At 41.8% G+C, this 18057-nt stretch overlaps 1 protein-coding gene across 1 annotated transcript in view; it reads left to right on the top strand.

The window, feature by feature from the left end:
• Dscam1 (Down syndrome cell adhesion molecule 1) overlaps positions 1-18057 on the top strand; it is a 1447516-nt gene that overhangs the window by 1313281 nt on the left and 116178 nt on the right. The window contains exon 41 of the mRNA XM_071666240.1: positions 10889-11086. Coding sequence (XP_071522341.1) covers positions 10889-11086 — 198 coding nt within the window. The remainder of the gene's footprint in view (positions 1-10888; positions 11087-18057) is intronic.

Raw genomic sequence — 18057 nt, 5'->3', positions numbered from 1 at the left:
TTAGTTCCTCCAGTTTTTCTCCATTCAAACTTACCTCCCTATTGACTTGACCCTTAACCCTACTGTACCTAATAACCTTGCTCTTATTCACATTTACTCTTAACTTTCTTCTTTCACACACTTACCAAACTCAGTCACCAGCTTCTGCAGTTTCTCACATGAATCAGCCACCAGCGCTGTATCATCAGCGAACAACAACTGACTCACTTCCCAAGCTCTCTCATCCCCAACAGACTTCATACTTGCCCCTCTTTCCAAAACTCTTGCATTCACCTCCCTAACAACCCCATCCATAAACAAATTAAACAACCATGGAGACATCACACACCCCTGCTGCAAACCTACATTCACTGAGAACCAATCACTTTCCTCTCTTCCTACACGTGCACATGCCTTACATCCTCGATAAAAACTTTTCACTGCTTCTAACAACTTTCCTCCCACACCATATATTCTTAATACCTTTCACAGAGCATCTCTATCAACTCTATCATATGCCTTCTCCAGATCCATAAATGCTACATACAAATCCATTTGCTTTTCTAAGTATTTCTCACATACATTCTTCAAAGCAAACACCTGATCCACACATCCTCTACCACTTCTGAAACCACACTGCTCTTCCCCAATCTGATGCTCTGTACATGCCTTCACCCTCTCAATCAATACCCTCCCATATAATTTACCAGGAATACTCAACAAACTTATACCTCTGTAATTTGAGCACTCACTGTTATCCCCTTTGCCTTTGTACAATGGCACTATGCACGCAATCCGCCAATCCTCAGGCACCTCACCGTGAGTCATACATACATTAAATAACCTTACCAACCAGTCAATAATACAGTCACCCCCTTTTTTGATAAATTCCACTGCAATACCATCCAAACCTGCTGCCTTGCCGGCTTTCATCTTCCGCAAAGCTTTTAGTACCTCTTCTCTGTTTACCAAATCATTTTCCCTAACCCTCTCACTTTGCACACCACCTTGACCATAACACCCTATATCTGCCACTCTAACATCAAACACATTCAACAAACCTTCAAAATACTCACTCCATCTCCTTCTCACATCACCACTACTTGTTATCACCTCCCCATTTGTGCCCTTCACTGAAGTTCCCATTTGCTCCCTTGTCTTACGCACTTTATTTACCTCCTTCCAGAACATCTTTTTATTCTCCCTAAAATTTAATGATACTCTCTCACCCCAACTCTCATTTGCCCTCTTTTTCACCTCTTGCACCTTTCTCTTGACCTCCTGTCTCTTTCTTTTATACATCTCCCACTCAATTGCATTTTTTCCCTGCAAAAATCGTCCAAATGCCTCTCTCTTCTCTTTCACTAACAATCTTACTTCTTCATTCCACCACTCACTACCCTTTCTAATCAACCCAACTCCCACTCTTCTCATGCCACAAGCATCTTTTGCGCAATCCATCACTGATTCCCTAAATACATCCCATTCCTCCCCCACTCCCCTTACTTCCATTGTTCTCACCTTTTTCCATTCTGTACTCAGTCTCTCCTGGTACTTCCTCACACAAGTCTCCTTCCCAAGCTCACTTACTCTCACCACCCTCTTCACCCCAACATTCACTCTTCTTTTCTGAAAACCCATACAAATCTTCACCTTAGCCTCCACAAGATAATGATCAGACATCCCTCCAGTTGCACCTCTCAGCACATTAACATCCAAAAGTCTCTTTTTCACGCGCCTGTCAATTAACACACACATATATATATATATATATATATATATATATATATATATATATATATATATATATATATATATATATATGTGTGTGTGTGTGTGTGTGTGTGTGTGTGTGTGTATATATATACTTAATCGCCATCTTCTGCATTAGCGAAGGTAGCGCCAGGAAACAGATGAGGAATGGCCCTACCCACCCACATACATATGTATATACATAAACACCCACACACCCACGTATACAAACATATACATTTCAACATACACATACATATACATACCCAGACATATACATATATACACATGTACATATCCATACTTGCTGCCTTCATCCATTCCCACCGCCACCCTGCCACACAGAAAAACAGCACACACACACACACACACACACACACACACACACACACACACACACACCAAGGCAGTGCCAGGAACAGACAAAAAAAAGGCCACATTTGTTCACACTCAGTCTCTAGCTGTCATGTTTAATGCACTGAAACCACAGCTCCCTTTCCACATCCAGGCCCCTCAGACCTTTCCATGGTTTGCCCCAGACGCTTCAGATGCCCTAGTTCAATCCATTGACAGCATGTCAACCTCGGTATACCACATCGTTCCAATTTACTCTATTCCTTGCACGCCTTTCACTCTCCTGTATGTTCAGGCCCCAATTGCTCAAAATCTTTTTCACTCCATCTTTCCACCTCCAATTTGGTCTCCCACTTCTCCTCGTTCCCTCCACCTCTGACACATATATCCTCTTGGTCAATCTTTCCTCACTCATTCTCTCCATGTGACCAAACCATTTCAAAACACCCTCTTCTGCTCTCTCAACAACACTCTTTTTATTACCACACATCTCTCTTACCTTTTCATTACTTACTTCATCAAACCACCTCACACCACATATTGTCCTCAAACATCTCATTTCCAGCACATCCACCCTCTTCTGCACAACTCTATCTATAGCCCACGCCTCGCAACCATATATCATTATTGGAACCACTATTCCTTCAAACATACCCATTTTTGCTTTCCAAGATAATGTTCTCAACTTCCACACATTCTTCAATGCTCCCAGAACTTTCGCCCCCTCCCCCACCCTATGATTCACTTCTGCTTCCATGGTTCCATCCACTGCCAAATCCACTCCCAGATATCTAAATCACTTCACTTCCTCCAGTTTTTCTCCATTCAAACTTACCTCCCAATTGACTTGTCCCTCAACCCTACTGTACCTAATAACCTTGCTCTTATTCACATTTACTCTCAGCTTTCTTCTTTCACACACTCTACCAAACTCAGTCACCAGCTTCTGCAGTTTCTCACCCGAATCAGCCACCAGCGCTGTATCATCAGCAAACAACACCTACATCACTTCCCAAGCTCTCTCATCCACAACAGACTGCATACTTGCCCCTCTTAACAAAACTCTTGTATTCACCTCCCTAAGAGCCCCATCCATTAACAAATTAAACAACCATAGAGACATCATGCACCTCTGCCACAAACTAACATTCACTGAGAACCAATCACTTTCCTCTCTTCCTACACGTACACATGCCTTACATCCTCGATAAAAACTTTTCACTGCTTCTAACAACTTGCCTCCCACACCATATATTCTTAATACCTTCCACAAAGCATCTCTATCAACTCTATCAGATGCCTTCTCCAGATCCATAAATGCTACATACAAATCCATTTGCTTTTCTAAGTATTTTTCACATACATTCTTCAAAGCAAACACTTGATCCACACATCCTCTACCACTTCTGAAACCACACTGCTCTTCCCCAATCTGATGCTCTGTATATGCCTTCACCCTCTCTATCAATACCTTCCCATATAATTTCCCAGGAATGCTCAACAAACTTATACCTCTGTAATTTGAGCACTCACTGTTATCCCCTTTGCCTTTGTACAATGGCACTACGCAAGCATTCCACCAATCCTCAGGCACCTCACCATGAGTCATACACACACTGAATAACCTTACCAACCAGTCAACAATACAGTCACCCCCCTTTTTTAATAAATTCCACTGCAATACCATCCAAACCCCCTGCCTTGCCGGCTTTCATCTTCCGCAAAGCTTTTACTACCTCTTCTCTGTTTAGCAAATCATTCTCCCTAATCCTCTCACTTTGCAGACCACCTCGAACAAAACACCCTATATCTGCCACTCTATCATCAAACACATTCAATAAACCTTCACAATACTCACTCCAACTCCTCACATCACCACTAGTTGTTATCACCTCCCCATTAGCCCCCTTCACTGCAGTTCCCATTTGCTCCCTTGTCTTAAGCACTTTATTTACCTCCTTCCAAAACATCTTTTTATTCTCCCTAAAATTTAATGATACTCTCTCACCCCAACTCTCATTTGCCCTCTTTTTCACTTCTTGCACCTTTCTTTTGACCTCCTGCCTCTTTCTTTTATACATCTTCCAGTCATTTGCATTATTTCCTTGCAAAAATTGTCCAAATCCCTCTCTCTTCTCTTTCACTAATAACCTTCTTCATCCCACCACTCAGTACCCTTTCTAATCTGCCCACCTCACATGCTTCTCATGCCACAAGCATCTTTTGCACAAGCCATCACTGCTTCCCTAAATACATCCCATTCCTCCCCCACTCCCCTTACGTCCTTTGTTCTCACCTTTTTCCATTCTGTACTCAGTGTCTCCTGGTACTTCCTCACACAAGTCTCCTTCCCAAGCTCACTTACTCTGACCACTCTTTCACCCCAACATTCTTTCATCTTTTCTGAATACCTCTACAAATCTTCACTTTCGCCTTCACGAGATGATCAGACATGCCTCCAGTTGCACCTCTCAGTACATTAACATCCAAAAGTCTCTCTTTCGTGCGCCTATCAATCAACACATAATCCAATAATGCTCTCTGGCCATCTCTCCTACTTACATATGTATACTTATGTATACCTCTCTTTTCAAACCAAGTATTCCCAATCACCAGTCCTTTTTCAGCACATAAATCTACAAGCTCTTCACAATTTCCATTTATATTTATATATTGCATATTCCTTGTGTGGCGGTGTGACGATGTGAATGGATGAAGGCAGCATGTATGAATATGTACAAGTGCACACATGTATGTGCCTGTGTATGCATATGCATTTATATCGTGCAGGGAGTGCTCATCCTCCTCGAAGGCTCAGATTGGGGTGTCTAAATGTGTGTGGATGTAACCAAGATGAGAAAAAAGGGGAGGTAGGTAGTATGTTTGAGAAAAGGAACCTGGATGTTTTGGCTCTGAGTGAAACGAAGCTCAAGGGTAAAGGGGAAGAGTGGTTTGGGAATGTTTGAGAAGTAAAAGTCAGGGGTTGGTGAGAGGACAAAAGCAAGGGAAGGAGTAGCACTACTCCTGAAACAGGAGTGGTGGGAGTATGTGATAGAGTGTGAGAAAGTAAACTCTCGATTGACATGGGCAAAACTGAAAGTGGATGGAGAGAGATGGGTGATTATTGGTGCATATGCACTTGGGCATGAGAAGAAAGATCATGAGAGGCAAGTGTTTTGGGAGCAGCTGAGTGAGTGTGTTAGTAGTTTTGATGCATGAGACTGGGATATAGTGATGGGTGATTTGAATGCAAAGGTGAGTAATTTGGCAGTTGAGGGAATAATTGGTGTACATGGGGTGTTCAGTGTTGTAAATGGAAATGGTGAAGAACTTGTAGATTTGAGTGCTGAAAAAGGACTGGTGATTGGGAATACCTGGGTTAAAAAGAGAGATACATAAGTATAGGTATGTAAGTAGAAGAGATGGCCAGGGAGCATTATTGGATTACGTGTTAATTGATAGGCGCACGAAAGAGAGACTTTTGGATGTTAATGTGCTGAGAGTTGCAACTGGAGGGATGTCTGATCATTATCTTGTGGAGGTGAAGGTGAAGATTTGTAGAGGTTTTCAGAAAAGAAGAGAGAATGTTGGGGTGAAGAGAGTGGTGAGAGTGAGTGAGCTTAGGAAGGAGACCTTTGTAAGGAAGTACCAGGAGAGGCTGAGTGCAGAATGGAAAAAGGTGAGAGCAAGGGATGTAAGGGGAGTGGGGGAGGAATGGGATGTATTTAAGGAAGCAGTGATGGCTTGCGCAAAAGATGCTTGTGGCATGAGAAGCGTAGGAGGTGGGCAGATTAGAAATGGTATTGAGTGGTGGGATGAAGAAGTAAGATTGTTAGTGAAAGAGAAGAGAGGCATTTGGATGTGTTTTGCAGGGAAATAGTGCAAATGACTGGGAGATTTATAAAAGAAAGAGGCAGGAGGTCAAGAGAAAGGTGCAAGAGGTGAAAAAGAGGGCAAATGAGAGTTGGGGTGAGAGAGTATCATTAAATTTTAGGGAAAGTAAAAAGATGTTTTGGAAGGAGGCATATCAAGTGCGTAAGATAAAAGAACAAATGGGAACATCGGTGAACGGGGCTAATGGAGAGGTGATAACAGGTAGTGGTGATGTGAGAAGGAGATGGAGTATTTTGAAGGTTTGTTGAATGTGTTTGATGATCGTGGCAGATATAGGGTGTTTTTGGTGAGGTGGTGTGTGAAGTGATAGGGAGAATGATTTGGTAAACAGAGAAGAGGTATTAAAAGCTTTGCGGAAGATGAAAGCCGGCAAGGCAGCAGGTTTGGATGGTACTGCAGTGGAATTAATTAAAAAAGGAGGTGACTTCATTGTTGACTGGTTGGTCAGGATATTTGATGTATAAATGACTCATGGTGAGGTGCCTGAGGATTGGTGGAATGCATGCATAGAGCCATTGTACAAAGGCAAAGGGGATAAGAGTGAGTGCTCAAATTACAGAGGTATAAGTTTGTTGAGTATTCCTGGAAAATTATATGGGAGGGTAGTGATTGAGAGGGTGAAAGCATGTACAGAGCATCAGATTGGGGAAGAGCAGTGTGGTTTCAGAAGTGGCAGAGGATGTGTGGATCAGGTGTTTGCTTTGAAGAATGTATGTGAGAAATACTTAGAAAAGCAAATGGATTTGTATGTAGCATTTATGGATCTGGAGAAGGCATATGACAGAGTTGACAGAGATGATCTGTGTAAGGTATTAAGAATATATGGTGTGGGAGGCAAGATGTTAGAAGCAGTGAAAAGTTTTTATCGAGGATGTAAGGCATGTGTACGAGTGGGAAGAGAGGAAAGTGATTGGTTCTCAGTGAATGTCGGTTTGTGGCAGGTGTGCGTGATGTCTCCATGGTTATTTAATTTGTTTATGGATGGGGTTTTTAGGGAAGTGAATGCACAAGTTTTGGAGAGAGGGGCAAGTATGCAGGCTGTTGTTGATGAGGGAGCTTGGGAAGTGAGTCAGTTGTTGTTCGCTGATGATACAGCACTGGTGGCTGATTCGGGTGAGAAACTGCAGAAGCTGGTGACTGACTTTGATAAGTGTGTGAAATGAGAATGCTGAGAGTAAATGTCAATAACAGCAAGTTTATTAGATACAGTAGGATTTGAATGGAGAAAAACTGGAGGAAGTGAAGCGTTTTATATATCTGAGAGTGGATTTGGCAGCAGATGGAACCATGGAAACGGAAGTGAGTCATAGGGTTAGGGAGGGGGCGAAAGTTCTGGGAGTGTTGAAAAATGTGTGGAAGTTGAGAACATTATCTCAGAAAGCAAAAATGGGTATGTTTGAAGGAATAGTGGTTCCAACAATGTTGTATGGTTGTGATGCATGGGTTATAGATAGAGTTGTGAGGAGGAGGGTGGATGTGTTGGAAATGAGATGTCTGAGGACAAATGTGGCGTGAGGTGGTTTGACTGAGTAAGTAATGAAAGGGTAAGAGAGATGTGTGGTAATAAAAAGAGTGTGGTTGAGAGAGCAGAAGAGGGTGTTTTGAAATAGTTTGGTCACATGGAGAGAATGAGTGAGGAAAGATTGACCATTTCAAAACACCCTCTTCTGCTCTCTCAACCACACTCTTTTTATTACCACACATCTCTCTTACCCTTTCATTACTTACTCAATCAAACCACCTCACACCACATATTGTCCTCAAACATTCTATTTCCAACACATCCACCCTCCTCTGTACAACTTTATCTATAGTCCATGCCTCGTAACAATATAGCATTGTTGGAACTACTATTCCTTCAAACACCCACTTTTGCCCTCTGAGATAACATTCTCTCCTTCCACACATTCTTCATCGCTCCCAGAACCTTCACCCCCTCCCCAACCCTGTGACTCACTTCTGCTTCCATGGTTCCATCTGCTGCTAAGTCCACTCCCAGTTATCTAAAACACCTCACTTCCTCCAATTTTTCTCCATTCAAACTTACATCCCAATTAACTTGATCCTTAACCCAACTGAACCTAATAACCTTCCTCTTATTTACATTTACTCTCAACTTTCTCCCTTCACCCACTTTTCCAAGCTCAATCACCAACTTCTGTAGTTTCTCACTCGAATCAGCCACTAGAGCTGTATCATCTGCAAACAACAACTGACTCATTTCCTAGGCCCTCTCATCCACAACAAACCGCATACTCGCTCCTCTCTCGAAAACTCTTGCATTTACTTCCCTAACCTTACCATCCATAATCAAAGTAAACAGCTATGGGGACATCACACACCCCTGCCGAAGACTGTCATTTACTAGGAACCAATCACTCTCCTCTCTTCCTACTCATACACATGCCCTACAACCTTAGTAAAAACTTTTCACTGCTTCTAGCAACTTACCTCCCACACCATATACTATTAAGACCTTCCACAAAGCATCTCTATCAACCCTCTCATATGCCTTCTTCAGATCCATAAATGCTACATACAAACCCATCTGTTTTCTAAATATTTCTCAAACACATTCTTCAAAACAAACACCTGATCCACACATCCTCTACTGCTTAGGAAACCACACTGCTCTTCCCCAATCTGATGCTCTGTACATGCCTTCACTCTCTCATTCAGTACCCTCACATATAATTTTCCAGGAATACTCAACAAACTCATGCCTCTGTAGTTTGAACACTCACTTTTATCCCCTTTGCCTTTGTACAATGGCACTATGCATGCATTCTGCCAATCCTTAGGCACTTCACCATGATCCATACATACAATGAATGTCTTTACCAACCAATCAACAACAGTCACCCCCTTTTTTAATAAATTCTACTGCAAAACCATCCAAACCCGCCAACTTGCCGGATTTCATCTTCTGCAAAGCTTTTGCTACCTTTTCTCTTAACCAAACAACTCAGACCAAAGCACTCTATCATATCAAATACATTCAACAAACCTTCTAAATACTTACTTCATCATTACCTGTTATTACTTCCCCACTTGCCCCCTTCACCAATGTTCCCATTTGTTGTCTTGTCTTATGCATGTTATATTTCTTCTTCCAAAACATCTTTTTATTCTATCTAAAGTTTAATGATACTTTCTCACCCAAACTCTCATTTGCCCTCTTTTTCAACCCCTGCATTTTTCTCTTTACCCTCTGCCACTTTCTTTTATACATCTTCCAGTCATTTACACTCTTTCCTTGCAAGTATCGTCTAAATGCCTCCCTTTTCTCTTTCACTGACAACTTTACGTCTTCATTCCACCACTTACTACCCTTTCTAATCTGTCCACCTCCCATCTTTCTCATGCCACATGCATCTTTTGCACAAGCCATCACTGCTTCCCTAAATACATCCCATTCCTCCCCCACTCCCTTCATGTCATTTGCTCTCACCTTTTGCCATTCTACACTCAATCTCTCCTGATACTTCCTCACACAAGTCTCCTTTCCAAGCTCACTTACTCTCACCACTCTCTTCTCCCCAACATTCTCTCTTCTTTTTTGAAAACCTCTACAAATCTTAACCTTTCACCTCCACAAGATGGTGATCAGACATCCCTCCAGCTGCCCCTTTCAGCACATTAACATACAAAAGTCTTTTACATGCCTATCAATTAACACGTAATCCAATAAAGCCTTTTGACCATCTCTCCTACTCACTTATGCATACTTATGTATATCTCTCTTTTTGAACCAAGTATTCCCAGTCACCAGTCCTTTTTCAGCACACAAATCCACAAGCTCTTCACCACTTCCATTCACAACACTGAATACCCCATGTACAGCAATTATACCCTCAGCTGCCACATTACTCACCTTTGCATTCATATCACCCATCACTAATACCCAGTCTCATGCATCAAAGTTGCTGACACACTCACTCAGTTGCTCCCAAAACACTTGCCTCTCATGATCTTTCTTCTCATGACCAGGTGCAGAGGCACCAAGTCACCCATCTCTTTATATCCACTTTCAGTTTTACTCACATCAATCTAGAATTTACTTTCTTACACTTTCACATAATCCCACAACTCCTGCTTCTGGAGTAGTGCTACTCCTTCTTTTGGCTCATGTCCTCTCACCAACCCCCTGACTACTCCCAAGACTTTCCCAAACCACTCTTTTCCTTTACCCTTGAGCTCCATTTCACTCAGAGCCAGAACATCCAGATTTCTTTCCTCAAACATAGTACCTATCTCATCTTTTTTCTCATCTTGGTTACATCCACACACATTCAGACACCCCAATCTGAGCCTTCGAGGAGGATGAGCACTCCCCACTTGACTACTTCTTCTGTTTCTCTTTTTGGTAGAAGATCAATCATTACATGAGAAAACTGGTATAGATAAGAACTGGACAGCATAAAGGAAAGAAATGGCAGAAACTTTTCTTTAGTGAAGGATTGGGTTTTAATGTATTATGATAATTTGAGAGGAAGATTAGAAAATTCATGAATTAAAAGAATCTATCTTCATGAGGCAGAGTAAATGACAAAGGAGGGGTGAAAATAAGATAGAGGGCTCATTTGAGGACTATGTTGGTTAAGAAAGTGCACTGCAAACTATTTCAAGGGAGGTCTATTATTTAATTGCCTAGAGATGTTGCATGATTCTTGTTTCTGTAAAAAGATAATTGATTAATATATTCAAGTAGATGGAGAAAACACCTGTTTATCATTCTAGAACTAACATTTACAGGTAGTATACATGCTTTAGTCAGTAATTTCTTGAAAATAATATGTTGGTAATGCTTAATCAAAAATGAAATTTTGTTGATGTATTCATACGCAAGTGTTGGTCCACAAAGTTACAGCTTAAAAGAAAATAAGCACACCACTGATGATTTTTACAGCAAACCGTGGCAGCACCTCTGGAAGTACAGGTCAGGGCTCACCTGAACCTCCTCCTCCACCTCCTCCACGTAATGGAGATCTTCCCCTTGATTCCTCGGGCCTTGGCTCTTCCCTGAATGACTCAAATAATTCTACAGCCTCCAATCAGTTCTCAGAGGCTGAGTGTGATCATGATCTTGTACAGCGAAACTATGGAGGTTTGTAAATTACTGTTCTTTCTAAAAGCTATTTGTCAAATTAATGATGAAAATCATGTAAGTGTATTAATGTTATTGAGTTTTTAAGGATATAATTTTTTACATGGTGTATCAGTTGCATGCCTGAACTTTACAAATATGTAATTCTTACACATAACTGCCTTTCGTGCTTTAGTGAAATAGTGTAAGGAACAAGTGAACAATGGCCTCATTTGTAAACATCTTACCTTGACTGATTCACATGTCATGGTTCAACCCACTAACTGCCCATCTGCCCCAGTATACCGTGTCAATCCAGTTCATTCACTTCAATGCATGCCTCTTGCCCTTCTGAATATTCAGGCACTGATAAACTAAAGCTTCTTTCACACACACACACACACACGAGGGATGTGAAAAGCAAAGAGGATCACATCAGCTTACAAGGGGACCTAAACAGACTAAAATTGGTCTGATACATGGCTGATGAAATTCAGTTTGAGCAAATGTAAAGTAATGAGGATGGGACAAAAAGAAAGAAGGCCTCAATATGATTATTATTCAGCAGGAAATAAGCTTCAGGATTCTTTGTGTACTTGTGAGTCAACATTTTTATACTGTTTCCAGAATCCCATGAGGAAAACAGTAAATGAGACAAACATTTTAGCAAATATGTAAATAACTGCCAGGCATATGGATAAGGGATATTTAGCAAGTTGCCCATATCCAGCATAAAGCCAAAACTATTATATGCTTCTCAGGTATGGTCACAGCACCTAAAGAAGCATATAGATATAATGGAGAGTTTCCAGATGAGGGCAACAAAGATGGTTCCAGAAATTAGGGCTAAATTGCAGGGAAAGGCTAAAGGCTTTAAATTTTCCCATCCTGGCAGAAAAGAGTGAAGGTTGACCTCATCACAAACATTAAGGTTTTAAAACAGATCAATGAAGCGGACAGAACAGTTCTTCAAGAGACTTAGGAACAGAGCAAAACAGAGGCTATTACATGAAATTAAGCAAGAAACTTGTTTAAAAAAGATGTAGGAAGTACTTTTATAGAATAAGAGTGGTGGATAAATGGAACAGAATGACTAAGGGCATGGTTAATGCAGAGAGCATACATATATCTAAGAAGCCATATGATTGCATAGAACTCCCTCCCCATACAGTATAAATAGGTTATCACACACACACACACACACACACACACACACACACACACACACACACACACACACACACACACACGCACACACACACACACACATACACTAAGGTAAAGGTCATTCATAACCAGTATTCTAAACGTCTATGACAGGGTGAGCTCCATCTTAAATCAAGGAGAACTGTGGATAGACTGTGTTCTTGGTTGATTAAGAAACTAGCTTTGGAGGCAGATATAAGGGACTGGCTTCTTCAACAGATAGAGAACTGTTTTACGAAAGGGAGCAAAGAACACAGATAAAAGGTACATCATTAAAGTGGGCTGGAGTTACATGTAGTGTGCCACAGGTCTCAGTCTTGGGTCCACTTCTATTCTTGGTGTATGTAAATGGCATGCCTGATGATCTAGAACTGTATCCAAACATGATTGTAGATGATGCCAAGATCATAAGGGAAATAAAGAATGATGATTGCATCAGCCTGGAGGGAGACGTGGACAAATGTTGGTAAAATGTTATGCATTGTCTTCAATGTGGATATATATATTACATGACACCTAGAGACTGAGTGTGAACGAATGGGGCCTTTGTTGTCTTTTCCTAGCGCTACCTTGCTCACATGAGGGGGGGGAGGGGGTTGTTATTCCGTGTGTGGCGAGGTGGCGATGGGAATGAATAAAGGCAGACAGTATGAATTATGTACATATGTATATGTGTATATGCCTGTGTGTGTATATATATGTATACATTGAGTTGTATAGGTATGTATATTTGCGTGTGTAGACGTGTATGTATATACATGTGTATGTGGGTGGGTTGGGCCATTTTTTCGTCTGTTTCCTTGCACTATATATATATATATATATATATATATATATATATATATATATATATATATTTTGTTTTTTTTTTTTACTTTGTCGCTGTCTCCCGCGTTTGCGAGGTAGCGCAAGGAAACAGACGAAAGAAATGGCCCAACCCCCCCCATACACATGTATATACATACGTCCACACACGCAAATATACATACCTACACAGCTTTCCATGGTTTACCCCAGACGCTTCACATGCCTTGATTCAATCCACTGACAGCACGTCAACCCCGGTATACCACATCGCTCCAATCCACTCTATTCCTTGCCCTCCTTTCACCCTCCTGCATGTTCAGGCCCCGATCACACAAAATCTTTTTCACTCCATCTTTCCACCTCCAATTTGGTCTCCCTCTTCTCCTTGCTCCCTCCACCTCCGACACATATATCCTCTTGGTCAATCTTTCCTCACTCATCCTCTCCATGTGCCCAAACCACTTCAAAACACCCTCTTCTGCTCTCTCAACCACGCTCTTTTTATTTCCACACATCTCTCTTACCCTTACGTTACTCACTCGATCAAACCACCTCACATCACACATTGTCCTCAAACATCTCATTTCCAGCACATCCATCCTCCTGTTGTTGGAACCACCACTATTCCTTCAAACATACCCATTTTTGCTTTCCGAGATAATGTTCTCGACTTCCACACATTCTTCAAGGCCCCCAGAATTTTCGCCCCCTCCCCCACCCTATGATCCACTTCCGCTTCCATGGTTCCATCCGCTGCCAGATCCACTCCCAGATATCTAAAACACTTCACTTCCTCCAGTTTTTCTCCATTCAAACTCACCTCCCAATTGACTTGACCCTCAACCCTACTGTACCTAATAACCTTGCTCTTATTCACATTTACTCTTAACTTTCTTCTTCCACACACTTTACCAAACTCAGTCACCAGCTTCTGCAGTTTCTCACATGAATCAGCCACCAGCGCTGTATCATCAGCGAACAACAACTGACTCACTTCCCAAGCTCTCTCATCCCCAACAGACTTCATACTTGCCCCTCTTTCCAAAACTCTTGCATTTACCTCCCTAACAACCCCATCCATAAACAAATTAAACAACCATGGAGACATCACACACCCCTGCCGCAAACCTACATTCACTGAGAACCAATCACTTTCCTCTCTTCCTACACGTACACATGCCTTACATCCTCGATAAAAACTTTTCACTGCTTCTAACAACTTTCCTCCCACACCATATATTCTTAATACCTTCCACAGAGCATCTCTATCAACTCTATCATATGCCTTCTCCAGATCCATAAATGCTACATACAAATCCATTTGCTTTTCTAAGTATTTCTCACATACATTCTTCAAAGCAAACACCTGATCCACACATCCTCTACCACTTCTGAAACCACACTGCTCTTCCCCAATCTGATGCTCTGTACATGCCTTCACCCTCTCAATCAATACCCTCCCATATAATTTACCAGGAATACTCAACAAACTTATACCTCTGTAATTTGAGCACTCACTCTTATCCCCTTTGCCTTTGTACAATGGCACTATGCACGCATTCCGCCAATCCTCAGGCACCTCACCATGAGTCATACATACATTAAATAACCTTACCAACCAGTCAACAATAGAGTCACCCCCTTTTTTAATAAATTCCACTGCAATACCATCCAAACCTGCTGCCTTGCCGGCTTTCATCTTCCGCAAAGCTTTCACTACCTCTTCTCTGTTTACCAAATCATTTTCCCTAACCCTCTCACTTTGCACACCACCTCGACCAAAACACCCTATATCTGCCACTCTATCATCAAACACATTCAACAAACCTTCAAAATACTCACTCCATCTCCTTCTCACATCACCACTACTTGTTATCACCTCCCCATTTGCGTGGGAGCAGGGGGCCAGAAATCCTCCCCTCCTTGTATTAACTTTCTAAAATGGGAAACAGAAGGAGTCACACGGGGAGTGCTCATCCTCCTCGAAGGCTCAGAGTGGGGTGCCTAAATGTGTGTGGATGTAACCAAGATGTGAAAAAAGGAGAGATAGGTAGTATGTTTGAGGAAAGGAACCTGGATGTTTTGGCGCTGAGTGAAACGAAGCTCAAGGGTAAAGGGGAAGAGTGGTTTGGGAATGTCTGGGGAGTAAAGTCAGGGGTTAGTGAGAGGACAAGAGCAAGGGAAGGAGTAGCAATACTCCTGAAACAGGAGTTGTGGGAGTATGTGATAGAGTGTAAGAAAGTAAATTCTCGATTAATATGGGTAAAACTGAAAGCTGAGGGAGAGAGGTGGGTGATTATTGGTGCATATGCACCTGGGCATGAGAAGAAAGATCAAGAGAGGCAAGTGTTTTGGGAGCAGCTGAATGAGTGTGTTAGTGGTTTTCATGCACGAGACCGGGTTATAGTGTTGGGTGATTTGAATGCAAAGGTGAGTAATGTGGCAGTTGAGGGAATAATTGGTATACATGGTGTGTTCAGTGCTGTAAATGGAAATGGTGAAGAGCTTGTAGATTTATGTGCTGAAAAAGGACTGATGATTGGGAATACCTGGTTTAAAAAGCGAGATATACATAAGTATACTTATGTAAGTAGGAGAGATGGCCAGAGAGCGTTATTGGATTACGTGTTAATTGACAGGCGTGCGAAAGAGAGACTTTTGGATGTTAATGTGCTGAGAGGTGCAACTGGAGGGATGTCTGATCATTATCTTGTGGAGGCTAAGGTGAAGATTTGTATGGGTTTTCAGAAAAGAAGAGTGAATGTTGGGGTGAAGAGGGTGGTGAGAGTAAGTGAGCTTGAGAAGGAGACCTGTGTGAGGAAGTACCAGGAGAGACTGAGTACAGAATGGAAAAAGGTGAGAACAATGGAAGCAAGGGGAGTGGGGGAGGAATGGGATGTATTTAGGGAATCAGTGATGGATTGCGCAAAAGATGCTTGTGGCATGAGAAGAGTGGGAGGTGGGTTGATTAGAAAGGGTAGTGAGTGGTGGGATGAAGAAGGAAGAGTATTAGTGAAAGAGAAGAGAGAGGCATTTGGATGATTTTTGCAGGGAAAAAATGCAAGTGAGTGGGAGATGTATAAAAGAAAGAGACAGGAGGTCAAGAGAAAGGTGCAAGAGGTGAAAAAAAGGGCAAATGAGAGTTGGGGTGAGAGAGTATCATTAAATTTTAGGGAGAATAAAAAGATGTTCTGGAAGGAGGTAAATATATATATATATATATATATATATATATATATATATATATATATATATATATATATATTCGCTGATGACACAGCGCTGGTGGCTGATTCATGTGTGAAACTGCAGAAGCTGGTGACTGAGTTTGGTAAAGTGTGTGGAAGAAGAAAGTTAAGAGTAAATATGAATAAGAGCAAGGTTATTAGGTACAGTAGGGTTGAGGGTCAAGTCAATTGGGAGGTGAGTTTGAATGGAGAAAAACTGGAGGAAGTGAAGTGTTTTAGATATCTGGGAGTGGATCTGGCAGCGGATGGAACCATGGAAGCGGAAGTGGATCATAGGGTGGGGGTGGGGGCGAAAATTCTGGGGGCCTTGAAGAATGTGTGGAAGTCGAGAACATTATCTCGGAAAGCAAAAATGGGTATGTTTGAAGGAATAGTGGTTCCAACAATGTTGTATGGTTGCGAGGCGTGGGCTATGGATAGAGTTGTGCGCAGGAGGATGGATGTGCTGGAAATGAGATGTTTGAAGACAATGTGTGGTGTGAGGTGGTTTGATCGAGTGAGTAACGTAAGGGTAAGAGAGATGTGTGGAAATAAAAAGAGCGTGGTTGAGAGAGCAGAAGAGGGTGTTTTGAAGTGGTTTGGGCACATGGAGAGGATGAGTGAGGAAAGATTGACCAAGAGGATATATGTGTTGGAGGTGGAGGGAACAAGGAGAAGAGGGAGACCAAATTGGAGGTGGAAAGATGGAGTGAAAAAGATTTTGTGTGATCGGGGCCTGAACATGCAGGAGGGTGAAAGGAGGGCAAGGAACAGAGTGAATTGGAGCGATGTGGTATACCGGGGCTGACGTGCTGTCAGTGGATTGAATCAAGGCATGTGAAGCGTCTGGGGTAAACCATGGAAAGCTGTGTAGGTATGTATATTTGCGTGTGTGGACGTATGTATATACATGTGTATGGGGGGGGGGGTTGGGCCATTTCTTTCGTCTGTTTCCTTGCGCTACCTCGCAAACACGGGGGAGAGCGACAAAGTATAAAAAAAAAAAAATATATATAATATATATATATATATATATATATATATATATATATATATATATATATATATATATATATATTTGCTTTTCTAAGTATTTCTCACATACATTCTTCAAAGCAAATGGATTTGTATGTAGCATTTATGGATCTGGAGAAGGCATATGATAGAGTTGATAGAGATGCTCTGTGGAAGGTGTTAAGAATATATGGTGTGGATGGCAAGTTGTTAGAAGCAGTGAAAAGTTTTTATCGAGGATGTAAGGCATGTGTACGTGTAGGAAGAGAGGAAAGTGGTTTGTTCTCAGTGAATGTAGGTTTGCGGAGGGGGTGTGTGATGTCTCCATGGTTGTTTAATTTGTTTATGGATGGGGTTGTTAGGGAGGTGAATGCAAGAGTTTTGGAAAGAGGGGCAAGTATGAAGTCTGTTGGGGATGAGAGAGCTTGGGAAGTGAGTCAGTTGTTGTTCGCTGATGATACAGCGCTGGTGGCTGATTCATGTCAGAAACTGCAGAAGCTGGTGACTGAGTTTGGTAAAGTGTGTGAAAGAAGAAAGTTAAGAGTAAATGTGAATAACAGCAAGGTTATTAGGTACAGTAGGGTTGAGGGTCAAGTCAACTGGGAGGTAAATTTGAATGGAGAAAAACTGGAGGAAGTAAAGTGTTTTAGATATCTGGGAGTGGATCTGGCAGCAGATGGAACCATGGAGGCGGAAGTGGATCATAGGGTGGTGGAGGGGGCGAAAATCCTGGGAGCC

Source organism: Panulirus ornatus, chromosome 11, assembly GCF_036320965.1.
Source record: "Panulirus ornatus isolate Po-2019 chromosome 11, ASM3632096v1, whole genome shotgun sequence".
Taxonomy (NCBI): domain Eukaryota; kingdom Metazoa; phylum Arthropoda; class Malacostraca; order Decapoda; family Palinuridae; genus Panulirus; species Panulirus ornatus.
The sequence above is the reverse complement of the archived record's forward strand: the minus strand, read 5'-3'. Positions and strand labels throughout refer to the sequence as shown.